Source organism: Acomys minous, assembly GCF_964271855.1.
Source record: "Acomys minous genome assembly, chromosome: 2".
NCBI classification, from domain to species: Eukaryota; Metazoa; Chordata; class Mammalia; order Rodentia; family Muridae; genus Acomys; species Acomys minous.
The window spans coordinates 44,778,572-44,801,770 of NC_140484.1; the positions used below are offsets into that span (position 1 = coordinate 44,778,572).

Below are 23,199 nucleotides of genomic sequence, written 5' to 3' on the forward strand. Positions count from 1 at the left end.
TTCTCGTCTCGCCCGGGTCCCCACGTGGGGCCAGCCTGTCCGGCCCCGCCCTCCAGGCTTGCCATTTGTCAGCGGTGAAATGATGGGCAGTAACACAGAACGGCGATTAATGTTCAGCCATCTCCGATTGGTTGGTGCGGCGCCCTCGCGCCGCGGGAGGGCGGGGCGCCTGGAGAGCGCGGAGGGGAGCGCGCGGAGCTAGCCGGAGACTGTAGTCAATCTGTGGGTATCCGCGGGCCACAGTAGCCTCGCGAGGACTACATCTCCCGGGATGCTCCTCGGGCCCTCCGCGGACGGTCGTGAATATGTATCAGAATGTTAATGATTAGCTGCTGCTAAATTTGGTCAAAGAAGTCACCTACACAGAGCGCGTTGTTAGAGCCGTTCCGAGCGGGCGTTCGGCTGTTGGCTGCCTTCTTTTTTTCCCCCCCTCTTACACACTCGTGTATTATTTTGAGGTGGTGTTCGCAGAGTTTGAAAGAGAATTTTAAAAAGCCGCAAGCGTTTCGCTCTTTTATTTTTATAATCCCCTTCAATTTGGGGCTTTAAGAAAAAAAAAAAAAACAGGAAGGAAGAAAAGGAAATGAAATGTGGTAAAAAAGAAGCTAAAAGGTGCCTTTTAAAAAGATCGTTGCTGTGAAGTGAAAAATCTCCAGAGAACCCCCAAGCGCCGCGAGACCTCTCTACCGAACCAAAAGGAGTTTGCGCTCGCTCTCTGGGAAGAAGCGACCATTCATTCCGAGGAATAGCAGCCAATTAAAAGACAAATAATAATAAAAAAAAGTTTGGAGTGGGGCGCGAGAGCGAGCGAGCGAGCGAGCGGGCGGGCGGCGCTCGGCGGGCGCGGGGCTCGGCGGGCGCAGGACGGACGGTGCCCGCCGCCCTCAGTGACGCCCGCGGGGAATGCGGAGCCGGCCGCCCGCGCCCAGCCGCCGCGCCTGCCTGCCGCCCGCGTCACGCGAGACCCGCAGGCCCGGGACGCCGCCGCGGGGCCCTCGAAGCGGATGAGCCGTGCGCCTCTGCCCGGCGCAGCCTACTAAAGCGGCGTGGATGATTCGCGACCTGAGCAAGATGTACCCGCAGACGCGCCACCCGGTGAGTGGCGACGCGCCCGCCGCCCGGACTGCCCGCGGCCGGCCGCTCCGAGGGTTGCGGGAGGCGACCGACTTGTAGCCATTTTCTTATTGTTGTCTCTGAAGCCCCGGGAAGCCGCGCGCCGCCGCTCTCCGCCCGCGCCGCTCCTCCCGAGGGGGGCGAGCCGGGCGGCGCGAGTCTGCGGGGTGGAAGGCGCCGGCGGCCGCAGGCCGGACTCGCTCGCTCGGCTAGCTGACGGCGGCCCGACGCCATGGCGCGGCTGCCCCCGACGGGCCACTTTCGATTCCGGGTAGGGAGGGATGGGGGCGCGGGGCGACGGGGGGAGGTTGTTTGAGATTTCAGTGGAGGGGGGAGTGAGGACCAGGCTGAGGAGCGGGGCTGGGGAGCTGAGGGAGGCCGCCGGGAGGCACCCGGACCCCAGCAAGCAAAAGAGAGGCGAGAGCGGCGCGACGCCCGCCGCGCCCCCCCCCGCCTCCGACCGCGGGCTGTCCTCACCCCCCCCCCCCACCTGCGATGTGGGCTAATTAAATATTTTATTGTTGTTCTTTAGGCACCGCATCAGCCTGCTCAACCCTTCAAATTTACAATTTCCGAATCTTGTGATCGGATTAAGGAAGAGTTTCAGTTTTTACAGGCTCAATACCACAGGTAACGATATTGACTTTAGCTGATCCTTCTGTTTGCTTAGCTCTTGTCTACCCCCCCCCAACACACAAACACCACCCCCTCTTTACCCACCCCCCCTCCCCAGCAACCACAAAGGTATTACCATTTCCTCCCCCCACCCCCCACTGTGCGCAGAAAAGTCAAGTCAGGGCCTCTTCTTCCTTTAGGCAGGTGTAAAGAAATTAAGCATTTTCTTCCCTGTAAACAGAAAAGGAAGCAGAGCAATCGAAACTGAGGAGACTTGGAAAAAACGCTGAGGCCAAACTTTCGATATTGATTTATTGGGTCAGGAGAACGGAAGGGTGGGAAGATTCTGGGGCCTTTTGACTTCTTGGCTCTTTCTTACTCTGGGCTCGATTCCTTCCTTCTGCCATTCCATGGCATAGTTTGAGAGCCAGGGCAAGTAAGCCTCGAGCCGTTTCATTACTTTTATTTAGAAAAGAAAACAATGCTTTCGTCTTCCGAGGCTCTTAGCGTGCTTTTGAAACATATTTGCTTCGCTGCATCCTTAATGATGCAGAATTTTTATAAATGTAAGAAGCCAAACAAGCTGCTGGACCACATCAACACCTCCCACCCTCCCACGCCCCCATGATATTCAACTTGTCTGTTTTTTTGGGGGGGGGCGGGGGAGGGAGGAAAACAAAATTCATAAGACTGTTGATTTCTGCTTTTCCCTAATCTCATGGTAAAACCTCCCCTGTGGCATTTTTGTGTACTTAGTTTTGCATATATATGTATATATACATATATATGTATATAAAATATAATTATTATCAATGTTTTATTAAGTGAATTTAGTGAAGAATACTCAATTCTGGACGAAGTTGCAGAATTAAATTGGCTAGAGGGTTCATTTCTTAAGAACATTAACCCCTCTTTCCCAACCCCCACCGTTTAACCTTACTGAAGAGGCAAGTCCAGGCTGGTTCTGGCTGCTCATTTTTCTCCCTCTTCCCTTTCATTAGTAAAGCGCTGTTTAATAACACTGATTTGACAATAGGAGGTGATGATTTGGAGGAAGGGATGTGGATTTGGAGTTGGGAGGATGTAAGTTAAGTTCTGCACTGTACTTACATGATTTTATGTCTTGACTAGTCTGAAGCTGGAATGTGAGAAACTGGCCAGTGAGAAGACAGAGATGCAGCGGCATTATGTCATGGTAAGAAAACCGTGTCAAGGATTCAAAGTGCTCAGTAGCCTGGGATACTGAAAGCAAGAATAAGGTTTAAATTACTGGAGGCTGCAGGCTACATCACAGTGGCCCTGCTAGTGTTGAGGTTGTGGGCATGTGTCCATTAACAACCTGTAATTCAAGGTTGTTAGAACTTGGCTTTGACCACCAGCTTTGATTTAAAATTTCAAAAAGTTCAGTTGCATGGGGTATAATTTTCTGTGCTTTGTTTTTACAGATGGAAAAAAAAAATGAAAAAAACTCATTTAGTTTTTGTTTAGTCACAAGCAAACTGTTTTTCTTAGTGGTTTTCTTTGTTGTTTTATTGCTCTTGCTCCAATTGTAACTAGACTGCTTTTCTCTTATACTCTTAAAATTAAATGTGTCTTAAGCCTTTTAGTTAATGATTTGGATAGGAAATAACAGTAGACCCTTGTGCAGAAATGTTCATGTTCATCATGCTGCTATGTTTGTATTTTTGTGTGTATGCTCTCAATTTCTATAGTGTTATTTTGATTCTTAGGAGTGTTGATTTGAGCTGCCAGATTTTCTGTACCGCAGTTATACTTCCATTCAGACAAATCAAATCTATGTTTACTGAAGTATAATGAAGCATTTTTATGATTCAGAAGTATATTCTGTATTGAACGAGCTTGCAGGGTAGCTCATTAATTAATTTTCCATCAAGCTCTTCTGCTTTGCATATATGAGTAGTACACTAAAAACAAGAACTCCCTAGGCAGCATCACCCTTTTTCAATAGTTCTTTCAAAACATCAGCATTTATGTGTGGCCTTTCCGCTGGGTATAGGAATTAAGAGTCAGTGTGGAACCAAGTTTTCATCACCCTTTTCAGATTCATTTGCTTATGATGTTTGAAGACAGTTGTACATGTTAAGAATGCTGAGTTTTAACATTTTGTTAGTTTTGTTAGTTTTCCTCTTGGGGTGTGTCTTAGTGTGTGGCTTCTAGTTTTTTGAAGATCGTAACTGGGCATCCTTTTTATGTGTTGACTCAGATATTGTGGCTATTTCAGCTAAGGTAAGGCCTGTGTGTCAGTGGCTTTGTTTTCGGTGTACTTGGGCATTTTGAACAAACTGGAGAGATTATTTGAAAGGTGCAGATTTAATTGCTTTTCCTTCTTTGACAGTATTATGAAATGTCCTATGGGTTGAACATAGAAATGCACAAGCAGGTAAGTTACCTCTTTATAATGATTTTAAGTGACAGTAATATTCATGCACTTTGAAAAGAAACATCTATTTTGTGATTTTTCTTTTATATATCTGTCATGTCTACCCTTATTTTAAAACACTGGGGGAAGAGTGAGAAGGCCAGTGTTCTACATGTTGTTCCTCAGACTTCATATTATCCTAACTTTTAACAATTTAAATTGTTATTCTTAAATCAAAATGCGTCTTAAACTTTCCTGCACTTTCAAAAGCAGTATGCAAAATTTAAAATATGTAGTTTGTTTTTGTAAAGAGTTGCCTTATATATTTCAGCCATCAGATATCTCTTAGAAAAGAACTTTCCTTGAAAAATATTAATAAACCAAATTGTAAATTGTGTGAAACCCATTGTATCACTGTGAAAAAATAGAGAAGTGAGCTGGGAGGATCAGAGTGAAATCTTCAGAGCTGGAAAACCCTTGTGCTGGTCCCCAGAGCCTACTTAGTTGGGTCTTACCAGGAGCTCTAGCTGCAACTTCCAAAATTTGTACAGAGTAAATGAACCTGATGGGAGGATGTGATTAATGGTAAAGCCCTGGATCAGGAAATCTAGCAATTAGTTTGGGGTTAGGAGGAAAGAAAGCATTGATAGATACTTGTGACTGCTACAGCTGCCACAGGGTTTTGCTTTGTTTTTTGGCTAAAGACCAAAAAAAAAAAAAGATTTGGTTTAAGTTTCCTAAACAGAAAAAAAAAATAGCATTTGTAAATTGCTATATTTAAAATACTACTTGAGAATGATAATTGCTCCAGGAAGCATTTCTTTGACGTCATCGGCTTGTGGAGGACTTCAGGCCTCATCAGCTGTCTCAGAATAGATACGTGTATGCTTGCCTGCTGAGAAAGAGGCGATGGACAACTTTCTGCTTTCCGTGTCTTATTTACATGGTCAGGATGTTGTATGTACCTTTTTAAGATTTTAAAAAAAGTCTGAGATGAAGACGGGCCATCAGGCTGTAAGAATTCTTTTTGACAGTTATTTGCTACATGATCAGAATGTGCTCACATTGGTAGTTGATTAAAAGACCACTTTAAGATAATACGGGCAGCCAGATAGCATCTGGAAACATAAAGTTGGGAAAATTTACAACATTATCTCCACTGAAGACTATTTCAAGTTCGGTCTTAACGCTGGTATTTGGTTATGCTGATGTTAACATTATATATGCTGTGTGCCTAATATATACATGTTGAAGCTTGAATGGCATATATTTACATTGCTATTTTAGTGACTTGGGCATGTCTGTTTAGGTTAGAATTACAAATACTGCTTAAGCAAAATACATGCAGAGTGCGGGTGGACTCCAGTTCTACCTCACAGGAATACAATTACCTGCTTAGATAGTCTGGTTCTTGTACATACTTTTAGTTTGTTTTCTTATGTACCCTCCCAAGATTAGTTTCTCTTTAAAGAATGGACTAGTTAATGTCCCTTTGTTTTTCCCTTTTTTATACTTCGCCTTACTCTGACCCCACTTAGTTTGTGGATCTTTCCCCATCTACACCTGTAAATGTCTCAGCTGTGTGTATTTCTTATTTTGGTGTTGGAGGCATATGTGAGATCCTTTACTTTCACTCATTTTAAAAGACTGTAAATTTTGTCATCTCCCTTGTCCAGCTGGCCTCAAATGCCATCCATTTAAAATTGAGAAGAGTATACTTTGCCTCCCCCCCCCCATCTTGCTTTTGAATTCAATCATATCAGGAATCCCGAGGGCAGTTTATCGCATTATGAAATACAGACAGTCCTGCAAACCACCTACTTATTATATTTTCTTTCTTTCCCCCCTTAAGCACAGAGGCATATCTGTCTTTATTTGTTTTCCTAGGCAGACAGCCCTAGCTTCTCCTCGCCTCTCTTCCAGATGCACTCGCTGGGTACCCTTGTAATGGAAAGCAGCAATAATGCACGGAAGTTGCCCCGAGGCATAATTGGGCCTATTTCTCAAGACCAGTTTAGGCTTATTCACTTATTAGGTTTGTGTCTCAAAGGGTTCAAGAGTAGGAGTCCCAGAGGCCTCAGAAGTACCCTAGTAATTGGTGGCCCCAATATTTAAAACCTTTGTGTATTTTGTTGTTGTTAATGTTCCTGTGTTCTGATTCTTTTTGGCTGTAGCCAGCCACACAGAGTATTTTTAAAGATATTTTTCACAGGGACAGAAAATGAAGGTTTTGAAGGAGCCATGACTCTGTGACTTAGCAAATGGATAAAAGGGCGCTAGTACGAAGCAGTGGTAAACGGGGGTGGGGAGGGTGTCCCCTTCTCCCCCTTTTTTGGTGATGCTCATCATCAGTTGCCCCGGGTTGATTCTGATAGAGAACCATAAAATGAAACCTATGGGGAATTTGTCATTCTGAAATGAAAGCTAATGTAATTAGTACCAATTAAAGTACATTTAGTAAATTGGATTTAATCTTAATTAAGCCTGCGTAATGTTGCCAATTTTTAACAATTATGTTTGAGAACATAATTAATTTAAATTTTGGTAACTGAGTAAATAGCATTAGTCTGGTAAAATTAGTGGATTTCTTTTTTAAAGGGGAACTCAGTGACATGACATGGAATTGGAGCATAAAATATGAATGTAATTTTTAGTAGTAAATTTTAGTAGGATTGATAGAGCTGAACAGATGAAGCTGGGAAAAAAATAATCTGGAGAAGTTCAAGTAGAATGTTCTGGGCCACAGTGGGAATTAGTGCTTTTCCATTGTCTTCAGTTTTAGTGTGACAGTGGGAGTGGTAAGTCAGACCTGGCTTAGAAATGACCTGGAATTTATTGTTATGTCTTCAAAGGAGAATTTTTAAAAATGAAAGTGTTGACACCTTGAGGATTTCCCTGTCTACAGGGTTTTGGTTTGGCTCTAGATAGGACAGGTAGCCCCTGGTTCTTGTTACTTTCTGAGATGTAGGGTGGCTGCAGCTGGGTCAGTGACCCTGGGCAGATGGGGCAGTGTGTGCAGTTGATAGCACAGCTAGATGATGCTTGTTTGAGTCTTTTGCCTGCAACACTATAATTGAAGAATTCCTCCCTAATGGAATCAGACTCTGGCTGTTGCCACTCTGAAGTGCGGATATTGGATGTAGATTAGGAGCCATTGATGTGTGAACTCAACCTGTAGAAATGAAATAGGTGGATGTGCTGGGATGTGGAAAGGGAGCAATGAGAGGAACTCCTCGTTGTTAGTGTTTGAAAATCTGAAGATCTCTTCTAAGATTTATTTGCTTAGTACTTGAATTTTAAAAATCATCAGAAAACCTTTGGAATCTGTGACACCTAAAATCTAAAGGTGAAACTTGCACAATTATATGAAAATAGAAATTTGTCATATGTATGCATATCCTTGTGTGTAATTTTTTTCCCCTTAAAGCAACAAAATTTCTATTTCATTCCAAGCCATGCAAATTTCATTACAAGACTTGGGCCACAACCATTTGAGTGCTGCTAAAATATTAATTGAATAGAAATAAAAGGCCTTGCCAGCTGATAGGATATCATAATCATAGCCTCTTTGGTCAATGGTAAATGATGATAAATGACATTAGGAACCTTTTAGCAAACTGTAATAACTTCAAGGAGGGAAGCAGTATGGATTTGCATTATATCTGATACCCTCTAGTACCAAGTGGATTGCCAATACTGCTTGTTTAGCATTTTCTAAGGGCAATAGGATATTGATTTCTGACTTACAAGGAACAGCTCTATTTTCACCATTGAAAAGTATTGCAGGTTGTTAAGAAGAAATTGACTTGAAGAGGCCGACTGCTGCCCATCATGGAGCAAATAAAGCAAAACTGCCGAAGCATGGTGGAGCAGCGAGACGGGCCCTCAGCAATTTGTTGCTATTAATTTACCATGCTCGACAGCAAATCAATCGGCATCTACTTCATCTGCTGGAGAAAATGCTGTCCAGGGCAGATAAAAGGCTCGGCATGGTACAGAGAATAGACTGGCTTGGCCAAAAGGAGGCTGCAGTTAATGTGTAAATAAGTGAAATCAAGGCCACTGTTGCAGAGGAAGCAGTTGTTAATTAGGTTGGTGCTTTTTAGTGAACTGTTTTAGAAAGTAGCCTAGGATTTGGAGGAGGAGGGATTTAGTGAGGTTGAAGTAATATATGCCTGGCCTGACGTTCTAGCCTTGAGTGCACTGGGTTCTAGGATGCAGTCCAGGTATTTGGGGACAGTGCTTGCAGTGGAAGTCAATTTATTTAAACTTCTGTTTTAGAGCAGGTTTCTCTTATGATGACTCTGTGGGGGGTATTACCAATTTCTTATACATCCTAGTATTGTATATGTTTAGACTTGAAAAAATGTCTGGAAAAGCAGGTGTCTGAGTATGGAGATAAAAGTAAAATTTTTAACTAGTAGCTTCTGTTATGAAACGAGTATGGCTAAATTCTTGCATATGTGCAAAAGGGAAGCATTATCAAAAGTGAGGTATTCTGTTAGAAAATAAATGATACACCAATGAAACACTTTGCTTACAGAACTGATTTTCTTATACTTTTACACCCATTAAGGAATAATCTACTGCTAGGCGACAGCTTTAACCCCAGCCTTCTGGAGGGAGCAGCTGAGGCAAAGGCTGGCAGATCTTTAAATTGGAGGCCCACCTGGTCTACAAAGCAAGTTCTAGGGCAGCCAGGGCTACATAGAGAAACCCTGTCTTGAAAAACAACAAACACACAAAATACAACAACAAAAAAAATTTAGACTGAACAGAGGTGGATACTGCTGGGCTGGGGCAGTTTTAAAAAGGTGTAGAAGTGAAATTCTAGTGCTTGTACTTAATAAACTCCAGGAAGAGGGAAGAGAAAAGAGTGGTAGCTCGTGTTTGTTATTATGTTCTCGCTGTTTATTGAGACTTGAAGCAGCTTTTTCTAATTTAAGATTATTGGTCACTGATAGTATTTTGGTTAATATTACTGGAATAGAGGTTTTTGGTTGACTATTTTTTTTCCACTTACCTTTTTGATTTGGATGTTTTGGGGTAGAGGCCAACTCTATTCCTATCTAGTAAATCTAATGTGTGTAAATTTAAATTAAGATTTCTTCCTTTTCAAGACTGCCAAAACATATAGAATTGTGACAGTTAATACCAGGTGGCAGCTTCTTGGGCATGACCCAATGAGCTTTTTTTTTGCTCTGCAAGAGGATCCGGAAGGTGAAATTAAATGTACTAGGGTGTGTATGTATGTTTTGGGGACTAGTCTCTGAATTCTTTGGGTTCCTCCTTTTTTCTGTCTTGTGTAAGATTTTTAGTTTTGAGGTACCATAGCAAAATATTCTTTTTTTTTTTTTCCTTAAGCAGTGATTGTTGAGTATAATTAAGTGTTTCCTTCCAATGGAAGCGGACATTTATTATATATTTGGCATGTGCTTACCACAGATCTGGGCATACTGCCAAGATTCTTTAATTCTTATAAAGATCCCAAGAAAAGGATTATGTCCAATCAAAGAGTGATTAAACAGGTCAGATCCGCACATGGTAATATAGTAATAGGTGGTGGGTTGGAATGGATTGCCTGGGAGGCTGCCCTGTTAGCAAATGAATTGGCCATGAACTAGAGATTCAGGCCTGACCTCGACGCTGGAATGAAGAAGCTGTTGGTTGGTAGAGTAGTCTTTGATTTTGCCCTTGAGCCCCTGAACTTTGGACTTCCACCCAGAACCCCCTGAAGAGTCTCAGCAGCTGCCGGGAGTCCAAGGCTAGAAGCTTTCAGGATAGGCTCTCTGTCCTGGCTGCCTCAGTGGGTGGGAGGTCCTAGGTAGCTTTCCCCTGGCCTCCCACTTTCCATCAGGGAAGCTACTTGGGGCTTCTTGTAAGGAAGTTTGGTCCTCTCCCCAGGCAGCCTGTTTCTTGTTTATTTAGGAAGGGTTCTTCTGTTTAATTTATCTTTTCCTGTGGCTTCTTAGACTGTCTGAGGACAAGGGGCTGTTTGTTAATCATCACCTTGGGGTTTTTGAAGGGGGAATCTAGGAGGGGAAAATATGATGTTTTGTGGCCTCTTTGTAGTTCAAAAAGAAGTTCTTAGATGCAGGAAATCACACACAACTCAAACTTTTAAATGAAGGCAGATGCTTTGCTTTTCCTGTTGAGAGGATTTCTTTGTAACATCCAAAGACGTATTTTCTACCCACTGCCCCTCAATCTCTGCTTCTGACTGTTTATTTTACTTATCATCTTGATTGACAGATTTGTTTGTGTTTAGGCAGTGTAGCTCTGGGCTGGGTTGGACTAATGAGCTAGACAAGGATGAACTGTGTCTTAGGTAATTTCTTGGCCTTCGCTACATTTTTCAGTTACTCTTTTCCTAGAGTTTCATTTTTTTCCTTGCCCTACAGAATAGTTAAAGGGGGTTAATAATTATATGCTAAAACATACTTGCTTTTTTGTTTGTTTTGGTTTTTTGAGTCAGGGTTTCTCTGTGTAGCCTTGACTGTTCTGGACTCTTGTTGTGGACTAGATTAGCCTTGAACTCACAGAGATCCACTTGCCTCAGCCTCCTGAGTGCTGGCATGCACCACCACTGCCTACTGGCTTGTAGTTGCTTTTAATGGGAAACTTTTTATTGCATTTCATATTTGATCGCCTGGGCTGTGACTTTGGGATAATAATGCTTGTGCCTGTTGGAAAAGGACAAAGAGGTGTGGTTTCTAAAAGGCGCCTTCCTTTATCATTCTTCATACTGCTCTTTAAAAAGTTCTGCATGCAGAGACAAGTCATCAGTTTAAGGTCAGTCTGTTCTACATAGTGGATTCCACTCCCGGCTACAGAGTGGGACACTGTCTTAAAAATAAAAAAAAATACGAAGGGGGCTGGAGAGATGGCACAGTACCCACAGTGCATACTTACTGCTTTGCAGAGGATTGGAGTTGGATGCTCAGCACCCACACTAGGCAGCTCTTAATTGCCTGCAATTCAAGCTCCAGGGGATCTCACCCCTTCTGCTGGCCTGTGGTTATCTGCACTTAGGTGCATGCACCTGCGCGCTCATGTGTGCGCTCGCGCTCTCTCTCTCTCTCTCTCTCTCTCTCTCTCTCTCTCTCTCTCTCTCTCACACACACACACACACACACACACTTGAAAAATTTGAAATAGAAAAAAGGAAACTATACTCCATTCTGGTACTGGAGACATGCTGGTGGTCTTACACAGAGGCCAGGTTATATCATTTTTGCAACCAAGACTCTTGGAGAAAAGCAGGAGACAGCACATTTAAGCTTGGACACTGATTTACACTGATGATGACAGTTTGTAAGGCTTAGGACTTGCTCAAAGTTGGTACACTGAAGACAGTTTATGAAATTATTAGACTAAGGGGGAAGACCTTAGAAGTCTTAGCCAAAATGAAAGATAGAGCTGTTTTGACTTTGCCTTAGTAACAGCTGTCAGTGGGAGTTGCTTTCTGTCTGTAAAGAGGGATTTAGCTGGCCTTCATCACTGCAAATCTACATACCCTCTCTGTTTTCATTGGAATTGACCCACAGCACTGATGGCAGGTTCTTGCTATTTCTATATCACAGAGCCAAGACTTATCTTCAGAGAGTTGCAGTGTGTAACCTGTATTCCATCCAGGCGGACAGATGTGCAAAGTATAGATTTTCTTAGCTGGTTTGTCAAAGAAGCAGAGTGGTAAAACTCTAGGACACCTTTTAGGCACTCTGTCCTCAGGGAGATGGGTTATCTTGTTATCTTTTGGGGAGTTTTATGCTCATAAACACATACGGATTTGTGTAGTGTAGGGGCTTCTGCTTCTCAGAACAGAGGCATAGCGTCTCTCCACACAGTGTTGGCTGGCTGCAGGGTAGCAAGGTGTTTAGAACTCTGCATGGTCCTCCCTCTTAACTGTAGCCACTTAGGCAAAGTGAGAAGTTGGGAGGGAGATTAGCAGTGATTTTTTTTTTTAACTTTGCTGCTAGTTTCTTTTCAGACAGGATTTCACTGTGTAGCTTTGACCAGACATGAATTCTTAATCCCCCTGTCTCAGGCTTCTGAATACTGCGATTACAAATATGAGCCTCCACACCTGGTATTATTCTTATTTTCCAACTCCATATTCTGCTTCTGAAAGTCTGTGGGTTCTTTTTGTTGTTGATCTTAGAAAGTCCTGGAAACACAATTGGAAAGAATTGAGTGTTGTTGGAAATTTAAAACACTAGTAGTGTGTGACACCTTTCTTTGCATAGAGCTTAAAGCATTTTACGTGTTCACTTCAGTTTTCCTAATGTTCTTGTAAAGCAGGTAGCAAGTTCAGATCTGTGTGTTTATTTATGTAGCTTCTGTCAGTAATGTGCCCTACCGTTTGCCAAGCAGTTTCATTCCTCTGGCCTCCTTTAACAGATAACACTAAAGCTTAAGGGCTTAAGAGCTAGCCTAGTGTGACAGTCAGGAAGGATCAGCACAGGGTGGGGATACCAGAGTTCACAAAGGTCAGTGCATAGGCCTGAGGTCACGTAGGTGAGTCATTGGCTGAAGGGGAAATAGAAAGCTACTTAACTTCCCTTTCCAGAGTTTGCACTATTGGCCAAAACATTTTAAAGTAAGAAATAACGCGCTTGTTTCTGTCATGTTCTTTGCTTTCTGCAACAAGAGAAGGAAAGCACTGCAGGTGGCAGCCCATGTATTACACTGTCGTCTTTAGTGAGAGATCTGATCTGTGTGTTTGTGCCGAAGTTCAACTGTTCCTCTTCCCTTGACCCTCCAGTGTCAGGGCCCTGCCCAGAAGGAGCGTGGGATCAGCAAATTGAAATCTAAAGCTGAGATCCACTTTTAGCAAAGTGTTTAATCAAACTGGCTGCTCCCTCAGTCCTGAACCATGCCACACAAACAGGCTGTTCTAGACACACACTTGTTTATTGCCTGTTTCCTTGTCCCAGCTACCATGTAAGCTCCACTTTTAGATTTGCTTTCTGCAGCACACCTGGTACTGAGCGCGTGCTGGTTGGTGCTCATGGGATAGATAGATGGAAAAAGAAGGAACACTTGCATTCAGGTAGTAGCTAAGCCTCGTTATGATTAGTCTTTGCTCAGGGTATATTTGGGTTGCAGGATGGACAACCAATACCGAACCTTCAACTACTGGTGTTTCTTTTAGTGACGCTTATAAGAAAATGACATGTAGAAAGAGGAAGTGAAAACAGGTCAGCATGGGGCTCAGCGATGAGAACAGTTAAAGTAGAATATTTGTATTTTGGTGTGTTCAGTCCTTTAAAGTTGAAAACAGGAATCACTGCTAACTCAATTTAAAATTCACTCTGAAGACCCGTCTTAGTATATATTTGAAGAGTTCTACTATTAATAACTGTTCATGTGGCTTGGATGTGTGTGTGTGTGTGGGGGGGATACTGGTCTTTACTGTGGTGTGTTTAACTTTCTCTCTCTCAAGTCTTCTAGTTCTTTTAGAGGGCTGGGAAACTTTCAAGAGGATGATAGTTTAGGTAGTAAGATGGCATAGTGTTGTTGCAAGAGGAATTCTAGTTCTGATCTTCAAGTTTCCGTAGTATATTATGCAGGTGTCCTTTTCTCTTTTTCCTAGTAACCTTATGAAATTACATAATTACTATTTAATCCTTCAGCTTTTCAACATGTGATAAGGCAGAGATGTAAAGAATAGGATCTGCCAGCCATTTTGTTTTGGTTATGGGGATGTAACAGGTCTTGCACATTGTAGGCAAGTGCTCTGCCACTAAGCTGCATCCAGCCTACAAAGTTCCTTGTAAAATTTCTTTCAGTTTTTAAAATACATAATTTGTTTATATGTATTTTGCAAGATGCTTTTCCCATCTCTTTTTAAGCCTCAGTAATGTCAGAATTATCCCTCTCCTGTCCATGAGTAAACTGAAACACAGATGTTAGGTACCAAAGTTCCATATTTAATTAGATGGTTCAGAATGTTTTGATTCTCTTAGGATCAGTGTTCATGCAGAGTTTAGATCAACTATTGTCAAATATGTAGAATAAAATGTACAAGAGCTAATTTTTTGTTCATTTTTTAAAAGATTTATTTATTTATTAAGATGTATACAATTCTCTACCTGCATGCCACAAGAGGGCATTAAATTGCTTTATAGATGGTTGTGAGCCACCATGTGGTTGCTGGGAATTGAACTCAGAGCCTCTGGAAGAGCAGCCAATGCTCTTAACCTCTGAGCCTTCTCTTCAGCCCCTGTTTGTTTTTTTGAGAGAGGGTTTCTCTATAGCTTTGACTGTGCTAGACTTGCTTTGTAGACCAGGTTGGATATGAACTCACAGCAGTCCATCTGCTTCTGCCTCTCAAGTGCTGGGATTAAAGGTGTGTGCCACCACACCTGGCTAACAAGAACTGATTTAAAGTGATCAGGTTTTATATTTTTCCTTTGCTGTTTACTGTTTGTATTTCAAAATTGTATGAATTACAATGTGATTTGTAATAATTTCTTACCTGGATAAGTGTGCAAAGGGGATATGTAGGACTTTATTAATCTGTTGTATAACTAGCCCCTGAGATTATTTCCTGGAGTCAGTATAGATGTGGGTTCTCTAGCTGAGATTCATCTCGCGCACTTGGGGGAAGGATGTCACTGATAGTGAGCTTGACAGCTAAAATCCTTGGAGCGTTTGTGCAGTGTCCCACCAGGAGACTTTACTTTGGACTATTCAACTTAGTTAAGAATGAGCTTATTAGTTTAAACAAATGACAGTGGTAAATAAAATAACAGGGAAATGTTTAATCTTGGTTTTATGATTCAAAAACTTAGTAGATCAGCTTTTCATGGACAGTATGAAGTCCAAAAAAGGAAGAATACGTTTTATTTACTGCTGTGTCCTAGCACCTAAAATTATGCCCAAAACCCAGCAAAGGAAATAAACGAGTGGTGGAATAGCTAAAAGAATGCCTTAACTTTTTGTATTTTTGTATATATTCTGCAGCACCCCTTGTCCTGAGTACCAACTCTCTCTCTATGTTTTCAAGCTCCTAGGGAAAACTTACCCTTATGATGAGCACAAGGGCTTCTGATAATCAATCAGAGGTTGGAGTATGTTATCCTAATTACTTCAGAAGTCTCTGAGCCTGCCTACTGGTTGTTTTTAAAATGTAGGGTTAGATTTGGGACTCTAGATGTTACAGAGTACTTGTTTACCTAATGTGCAAGGCAGGGGTTCAATTTTTACTACTATAAGCAAAAATAAAAGTAGAATTGGTTATTTGGTTAAAAAAAAAGAACTTTTTTTTTTTAAAGACAGGATTGCTCTGTGTACCTTTGGCTGGCCTGGACTCCCCTTTGTAGACCAGGCTGGCATCGAACTCACAGAGATCCAGATCCACTTGCCTCTGCCTCACAGAGTGCTGGGATTACAGGCATGAGCCAGTATGTAGGGCTCTATTATGAATTTTTTAATTTTTAAAAATCATTGTATGTGAGTGAGTGTGTTGCCTGTATGTATGCCTGTGCACCATATGCGTGCAGTGCCATGGGTGGTGAGGGCATTACATTCCTTAGAGTTGGAGTTACAGATGATTGTGAGCCATCAAGTGGGTGCTAGGAACTGAATCTGGGTTCTCTGCAAGAGTAGCCATTACTCTTAGTTACTCAGCTATCTGTCCAGCTTCTAAATTATCTTTTAATTCTCTATTGTATGATGTTGTTTCAGAATGTTAAGATTTAAGAATGTTATGTAACAGGAAATAAAATTGTTGTTTTTGTTTGCTTGTGCTTTTGGCAGAAAGTCTGAACAATGCTAGAAAATTTCAGAATGATTTTTTTTTTTTTTTTGGTCCAGTCATTCCAACAATCCCCCTGGGATACCAGTCTGGATAATACCAAGATATATATTGTAGATTGGGTTAGCTGAGAATTCAGTAGGCCCCTTTGCCCAATTTGCTTTAGCAGAGGGATCAGGACACATCTTCCTGCAAAATAGCCCTTCTGTTCTTTTACTTAGGTTCTGCTTAGGACAAAGTATATTGCGGTTGACTTTGTCCAGTCCTAATGAAATATAGTAGCATAAGTGTAAAACATGGTGAATGTCAATTTGACATGAAATAGAGTTATCTGAAAGGAGGGAGCCTCAGTTGAGGAAATGCTTTCATAAGATCTGGCTATAGGGCATTTTCTTTTTTTAAGTGATTGATAAGAGAAGGCTCAGCCCATTGTCGGTGGTGCTGTCCCTAGGCTGGTGGTCCTGGGTTCTATAAGAAAGCAGGCTGAACAAGCCATGTTGAGCGAGCCAGTAAGCAGCACCCCTCTTGCCTCTGCATCAGTTCCTGCCTCCAGTACTTGCTCTGCTCTAGTTTCTGTCCCTCCTGCTTTGATGAACTGCTGTATGGAGTTGTAAGTGAAATAAACCCTTTCTTCCCCAGGTTGCTTTTGATCATGGTGTTTCATCAGGGTAGTAGTAACTGTAACTAGAATATACACACAATCAGTGCGCTTGTGAGGTTTTTGTTTGGTTTGAGACAGGGTTTTTCTATATAGCCCTGGCTATCCTGGAATTTGCTCTGTAGACCAGGCTGTCCTTGAACTCAGAGATATGCCTGCCTCTGCCTCCAGAGTGCTAGTTAAAAGAGTGTGCCACCATTGTCTGGCAAACTTCTTTTTTCCTCCTCTGTTGTGTTATGAATATGGGAGACTGAAAAGCTTGGCTTTGGATATGCTTAGAGTGTGGCATGTCTACCTTGATTAACCTAAAAAAAAAAATTAAGAAAAAAAATTGGACTTAACCAAAAATGGCCAGTAAAAAGTAACAATTTCACAGCTACTTTATTGTTTCATCCTTTTTTGGGGGGGTGGGGCTGGGGTAGAGGGGAGGGGAGGGCGCTTATTTAGGGTGCTTGATGGAGAAATTGTAGTCTAAAAATTCCAAAATACCACATGTAAAAAAGGGCTTTTCTAGATTGTGGAGAATAGAACGAACACTGCAGCTCTAAGAGGAGTAATAACATTTGGATGCAGTTGGGTCAGATAACCACATTTTTGTATAAAATCTTACTTTCCAAACGCTTGATACAGCTGGTCTGATAAGCTTCTGCTAACTAGATTAAAGTGAAATGGGTAGAATTGTTTATACTTTAAGAGCTTAAAGGTTGTTTTGTTTTAGTTGTGGACATGATTTGGTAAGAAAATGCACATCCCTGCCTTCAAGTTACACTTCCAAGTTCTCTTCATTCTTTGGTATTTGACATTCCATACTTTTGCTGTTTTCTTACTGTTTATTTGAGGCCACTATTACTTACCATGTGACTGTTCTCATCCTCCTGCATACTTCAAACCAGCTCTCGATTACTTAAAATATGTAATACAATGTAAGGGCTGTAGAAGTAGTTGTTATATTGTATTTAGGGAGTACTCCAAAACCACCTTTATAAGTTGACTGTGCTGGACGTGCTTTGTAGACCAGGCTAGCCTGGGACACTCCTGCCTCTGCCTCCCCAAGTGCTGGGATTACAGGTGTGTTCCACGGAGCCAGGCTTATACTTAGCTTCTTAAATCCAAGTATCTAGGATTGAATTTGTAAAAGTTAAGCTTGTAATTTGTCAGCATTCAGGGAGGCAAGGCAGGCAGCCTGGTCTATAGTCTAGGACAGCCAATGCTACACAGAGAAATCCTGCCTCAAAGTAAAAAAAAAAAAATTGTAGCTTCCAAACTTAAAAAACAGTGTAGCATTGTGGGGTTACATTATTCCTTTGCTGGAAGGGTTATTTGGTAAGTGATTATAGTCCTGGGCACATCAAACCTATGATGCCTTTTATATTTTTATGGAACAATAGTTATTTAGCCTCATGTTGCAACATAGGTGGTGCTTTGAGACGTGTGGAGTTATGAGAGGCAGACGGCTTGCCTCTTCAGAAAATTCCATATTTCCTCTTGGATCAGTATAAACAATACAGTGGAGACACTGTTGTGATAGGAACTGGAGAGTAGGTCATTTGTTTGTGTGCCTCTGGGCCTGTTAAGGGTGCTGTTATGGAAGGAGACAGTTGTATTTTAAGGAGGGAAGCCACTTAGGGAGAACAGAATGGGGAAGGTTCTGAGAGGGAGCTACAGAATCAAGAACATTCTGTGCCCGTTCAGGCTGTGGTTAGCATTTTCAGTCTTGTTTAGTAGTAGGCAGGAGAGTAGTAGGAGTTGGTTTAGGACACAGTTTCGAAGGCCTTGCATGTTAGGTAGTAGAGAGAGTGGTGGACTCTTGAAGCATGAAGAGAAGGTCAGTGAAAACCCAGGACCGCATCTATTTAGTTGGTACACTCTCTGCACCTCGCTTGGGTCCTGGAGCAAATATCTGTGAATATTGCTTATAACCATGTGAGTAGAGAGGCAGCGTTGAGAATGTTGAGTCTAAATTAGATGAGCATTGGCATAGTAGTAGTCCATTGGGTCAAGGTTATAGTAGTGCTTGCAGAAGACCCCAAGACACTACAAGGTGGGAGAAATATGGGGACATTAGCAGAGAGACATTGAGGAAAAACTGATGTCGAGTGTATTGCAGTGTGTCTAGGGAAGAAGGTGTGAGCGAGAGGGAGGGAAAGAATGAGTTTGTTTTTTTCATTTCTCCTGGTGCTGAATCTATACTCTTGTCAAGACCTCTAGGATTCCACCATTAGTGCCTGTACTCTATAGCCAGACCACAAGAGAGTTAGCCAGGCAATCCTTTGTGGGCAGTGGTTTCGGGAACATTTCCTTTTAAGGAGAGCATTTGGCTATTGGGTGACTTTATAAGTTTCTGTGAATCATTTTGTGTAATTGTTGCCATAATTATTATTGATAGAAAGGAATTTAAGTAATTTCAATTTTAACTTTTTCCCTTTAGAAAGATTCTGAATGTTAATATGGGTCCAGAATCCTCTGCGTTATTTATTAGCCATTGAAATTTGAGTTATTTTTATCTTTTTATTCTTATATTCTTGACTACAATTGGCTAAGATTCCTTGTGTTGTGAAGTCTTTAGTAAATATGAAACTGAGTTTAAATTTTTGAACTATGTTTCAAAAGAAACAATTACCTCTGTTTTCATTATGTTTCAGAAGAGCTAAACACAGAAATTAAGATAGATGGTTTAGTAAACATAAATTATTTATATATGTTTAATCCCCCCCCCCATGGGGCATATATTAAGGTACCCCTCTAGATACTTCCTAAGCTTCTGTAGTTGAATGAGAATAGCAGTGATAGTAAGAAAAGCTGAGTACACATGAAGCAGGAAGCCCATAGAGAACACTTTGGTAAACCAAAATATTTTTGAAGCCACAGATCTAGTCCAAAGAGGGGTGGGTGTGGTTTCATTGCTTTCTCCTGCGTCCCATTGTAACCATCAGAAACATCCGTGCTAATGGGATGTGAGATGCTTTCTTCAAATCTGACCACAGCTTTAGATTTCCTATCATGCACCTATATAGCTAATACTAATTTTGAGCCATTTGAATGTAATGGCATGATTATCAACAAAAGGGTCAAAGGGGTGATGAAAATGTTTTCCTGAGTGTGCTCATTATCATTATGTTTGGATGCTTTCTCTAAACACAATAATGTCCTGTTTCTTTTCAGCCTAAGTTAGACTACAAAGCGTAGTATTAAAGGAAACTAAATATTAACAGAATTTCAGCAAGTTAAAGTTACTGTGGACCAGACAAAACAAAGGCAGGGACTTTGTTGTCTCCCTCTGTACTCTGGCTGATGCGGCTGTGTCCCTCCGTGAATTCTCCAGTCAGGTTCCAGGGAGAATACTTGAAATAAGTGGTGTGCTTTTATTTCAATTATCAAAAAAGTATATGATAAGGTAACTTGATTATTTGAGAAAAGACTTGTCTGTACTGATAATGCACAGATATCTTTATCTTTTCACTGTTCCCTAAACAATGAAGTAATAATTGGCTTCTCCCATAGCACTTACATTGCACTAGCTATTTTAAGTAGTCTAGAAATGAATTAGAGTATATAGGAGGTTGTGCATATATGTAAGTACTAGACCCTTTTATATAAGGGACTTGAACACCTGGGATTGTTGGTACCTTACAGGACCTAGAGGCAGTTCACTGTGGACAGGTACACTAGTGGTCCTGGCAACAGTTTTCTATGCATAGAACAGGGTTAGGTGATTCTTGCTTTATACAACTTGTTGCTCCAGTGCCCCAGCTGAGTAACTAGCTGGTGGACCATTACATTGTTACAGAGAAGATGGTGGCTTTTCATTCCCCCACCTTCCTTTTTGTTCATTGAGAACCCTACACTAAACTATGACTTTCAAACACCTTTTTCATTGTGGTATATTTTCTAGATTGACCTCTAAATTCTTAGCATCATTTTGGAGTAAGTAATCAAAACTAATCCTTTTGGAGAATTTATTAAATATGTTAAAGCAAAAACCACCACTTTAGAAGTACATTTTATTGCAGGAGTTCAAATGTACTTAAACAGAAATATGGTCATGCTAGTTACAGTCTTCATTGGCTATGCTAATCTTAAATTTCATGTTATTTTCAATGTCTCATAGTATTCAGTAAGAAAATATTGTTTATAATTTGTTGTTCAGCCCCAGACTAGTAGACAATATCTAAGAAGACCGCTGAATGACTCTAGGCCAGTGGTTCTCAACCTGTGGGTCACATATCAGATACATTATGATTCATAACAGTAGCAATTATAAAGTAGCAAAATAATTTTATGATTGGGGGTCACCACAATATGTGGAACTGTTTTAAAGGATTGCAACATTAGGAAGATTGAGAACTTCTTTAGACCTTCACCCACCTGGTTCCTAAGTAGTATTACAGCTTTGGCTATTTAGCTTTTCTTAAGCCAGGAAGGAGAGGAAAGTGTTTTATATCTTAGGGCTGTGTTGGAGAAGCATGCTGCCTTGTAGAAACATAAACTAAAACCTAAGGCAAAAGAAGCTACAGTTTGGGACTTAAGACAGTTAGTTGTGGAGTAAAGTTACCCAGAACATGATCCGTGGACTGGGGCAGCTCTGTGAACATTTGATAAAATTGGGTAAGAAGATAAAGAACTTGTGCTGGAAAATAAATCAGCATGTAGCTTCTTTTGTGGACAGTGTCATCTGATCTTTAAAACAGAAAACAAAAGCCTGACCACCTAAACTAAACAGTAAAAGGCCCTTCCTTGTCCAGCTAATTGGTGATAATCTGAGGGTGGACAACTTTCTAGAATATGCAGTCAATCAAAAGATTCATCAAGGTTATCTATAAGGCGAGTCTATGAGTGTAGACTGAGATTGAACTTCATAAAATAAAGTGATTTATTTATTTACCTTTTGTAAAGTGTGATCTTAAATACTTATAAAAACAGATTAAGCTAAAGGTCTGATCAAATTCTAGATGTCATGGACATGACAACATGGCTAAGACATTTGACAGGTTTGCAGGTTGGCAGTTCCTGGGCATTGCAGGTTGTGCTTCTGTGAACATAAAACTTGTTTAAATTTCTAAGTACTTGTAAATTCTTCTTTCAGAAGGTTCTTCTTTCCTCCACTTTTTACCATCTACTCAATGAAAAGAACATTTCTATAAATCTCACATAACTTTTATTCTGTAGTCTTAAATTTTAGGACCATGTCATCATCAAAGAAGCTTTAAACTCAATCTCAACTGTCCCTCCTGCTTCTGGAAGCTGCTGCTGCTGCTCCTTACTACCATGTATAAGTTTTACTGCACTCAGGGCAAGTATCTGTTTACTGAGAAAACAGAAGAGAGACCCTTTGTCAGTAGCAGAGTGTAAATACCAAGCGCGGCTTTACTGGGGCCTAGTGCACCGAAGTGGAGAGACAGCAAGCAGATTTTCTGGGGCTAGTCTGAGACTTCACTCATAGTCAGTTGAGGAAGATCTGTCTGTCCTTTGTTACTTACCAATTAGTCTCCTTAGATCTTTCTTTTAGCCTCCTCTTGAGCCCTACAGCCTTTCCCCTGTGAAGTGTAAATTAGTGAGGGATACTTTCTTAATTGAGAGATAGTAGAGCCCTGAGCTTCAGTCAATACCTAACAATGCAGCCACTCAATTTGTTGTACTATCTAATCTCAGTTTTGTTCTAGAGAACAATTTACCATAAAGAAGTTTATTCATATACTAGTTCAAATAGATACTTCTGCCATCCATATCTGGGGCAGCTCTTCACATTCAGGGTTGTGGAAATGGAATTTGGAATCACTTGAGGCTTTGCTTAGTCATGGCTCAACTAGATTACTAATTAGAAAATCACCTGCAGATCTGGGAATTCGTAGCTGATGATTTATATCTGCCTTGTTTTCAGACCGATTATAGTCACAAGGCTGAATTGGTCCCATCCCTTCTAATAACTGTTCTCCAAAACCAAACCTTGACACAACCTTTGATTTGCCTACCTTGATGTGTATCTGTGCATTCAGACTTTGCTCTTTCATATACTCCTTCTGTTGTCCAAATTCAGTTCAGGCACACATGCTTCTCTCCATGCAGCGTGTCTCCTTGCTTTACTGTCACTCTGGTTATAATTATCGTCTGTTGATGTTTCTTCTAGAGACTCTTGGCTTCTTGGATCTCTTTGCTGGTAGCCTTTGCTGTCTCTGTATTTCTGGTATTGGGTTGTGTTTAGGAGCAGTGAAAATCTGCCAATATTCTTAGTATGGCCTATTCTCTTCTGGCTGCCTTTTCTCACTCACTGTTAAGTAGATGAGCTTTGCTTCCTTTTGTTTTCTTTGTCTTTTGAGTTTCTCAACTTGTTTCCAAACATTGTCCTCCCCCTCAAGCCTGCTTGTGGTCCAGTGATCCTATGGAAGGAAGTCAGCTAACCTGTCTGTCCAGTTTCTCCAGGCAGGAAGTCCTCAGGGGAGAACAAGATCTCTGTGCTTCCTTCTTACTCAATTAGCTACATAATATATCCAGACCACAGGTTTTCTAGAATCCGCTCTATGCTATTCCTGCTTGCTTGCTTTCTCTCTGGCTATCTTTCTGATTATGACGTTTTCTTTAACAGTTTACTATTCTAATCTTAACATTAGGGACAAGAGTAACACTCTTAAATTAAAGTGATATACCCCACATAAAAAACATGCTCTCCTTAATTGT

General features: G+C 41.3%; 1 protein-coding gene across 7 annotated transcripts in view; it reads left to right on the plus strand.

The window, feature by feature from the left end:
• Nucleotides 1-330: 330 nt before the first annotated feature.
• Nucleotides 331-23,199, plus strand: part of TLE4 (TLE family member 4, transcriptional corepressor) — a 135,756-nt gene continuing 112,887 nt past the window's right edge. For 4 of the 7 annotated variants that reach the window (XM_084773048.1, XM_084773052.1, XM_084773049.1 and 1 more), the window contains exons 1-4: nucleotides 331-1,095; nucleotides 1,646-1,743; nucleotides 2,860-2,923; nucleotides 4,085-4,129. In XM_084773048.1, the coding sequence (XP_084629174.1) occupies nucleotides 1,051-1,095; nucleotides 1,646-1,743; nucleotides 2,860-2,923; nucleotides 4,085-4,129 (252 nt within the window). In that variant the 5' untranslated portion in view covers nucleotides 331-1,050. Of the gene's footprint in view, nucleotides 1,096-1,233; nucleotides 1,385-1,645; nucleotides 1,744-2,859; nucleotides 2,924-4,084; nucleotides 4,130-23,199 lie in introns of those variants that run through there. The other 3 variants (XM_084773050.1, XM_084773054.1, XM_084773051.1) reach the window with 2 other exon arrangements.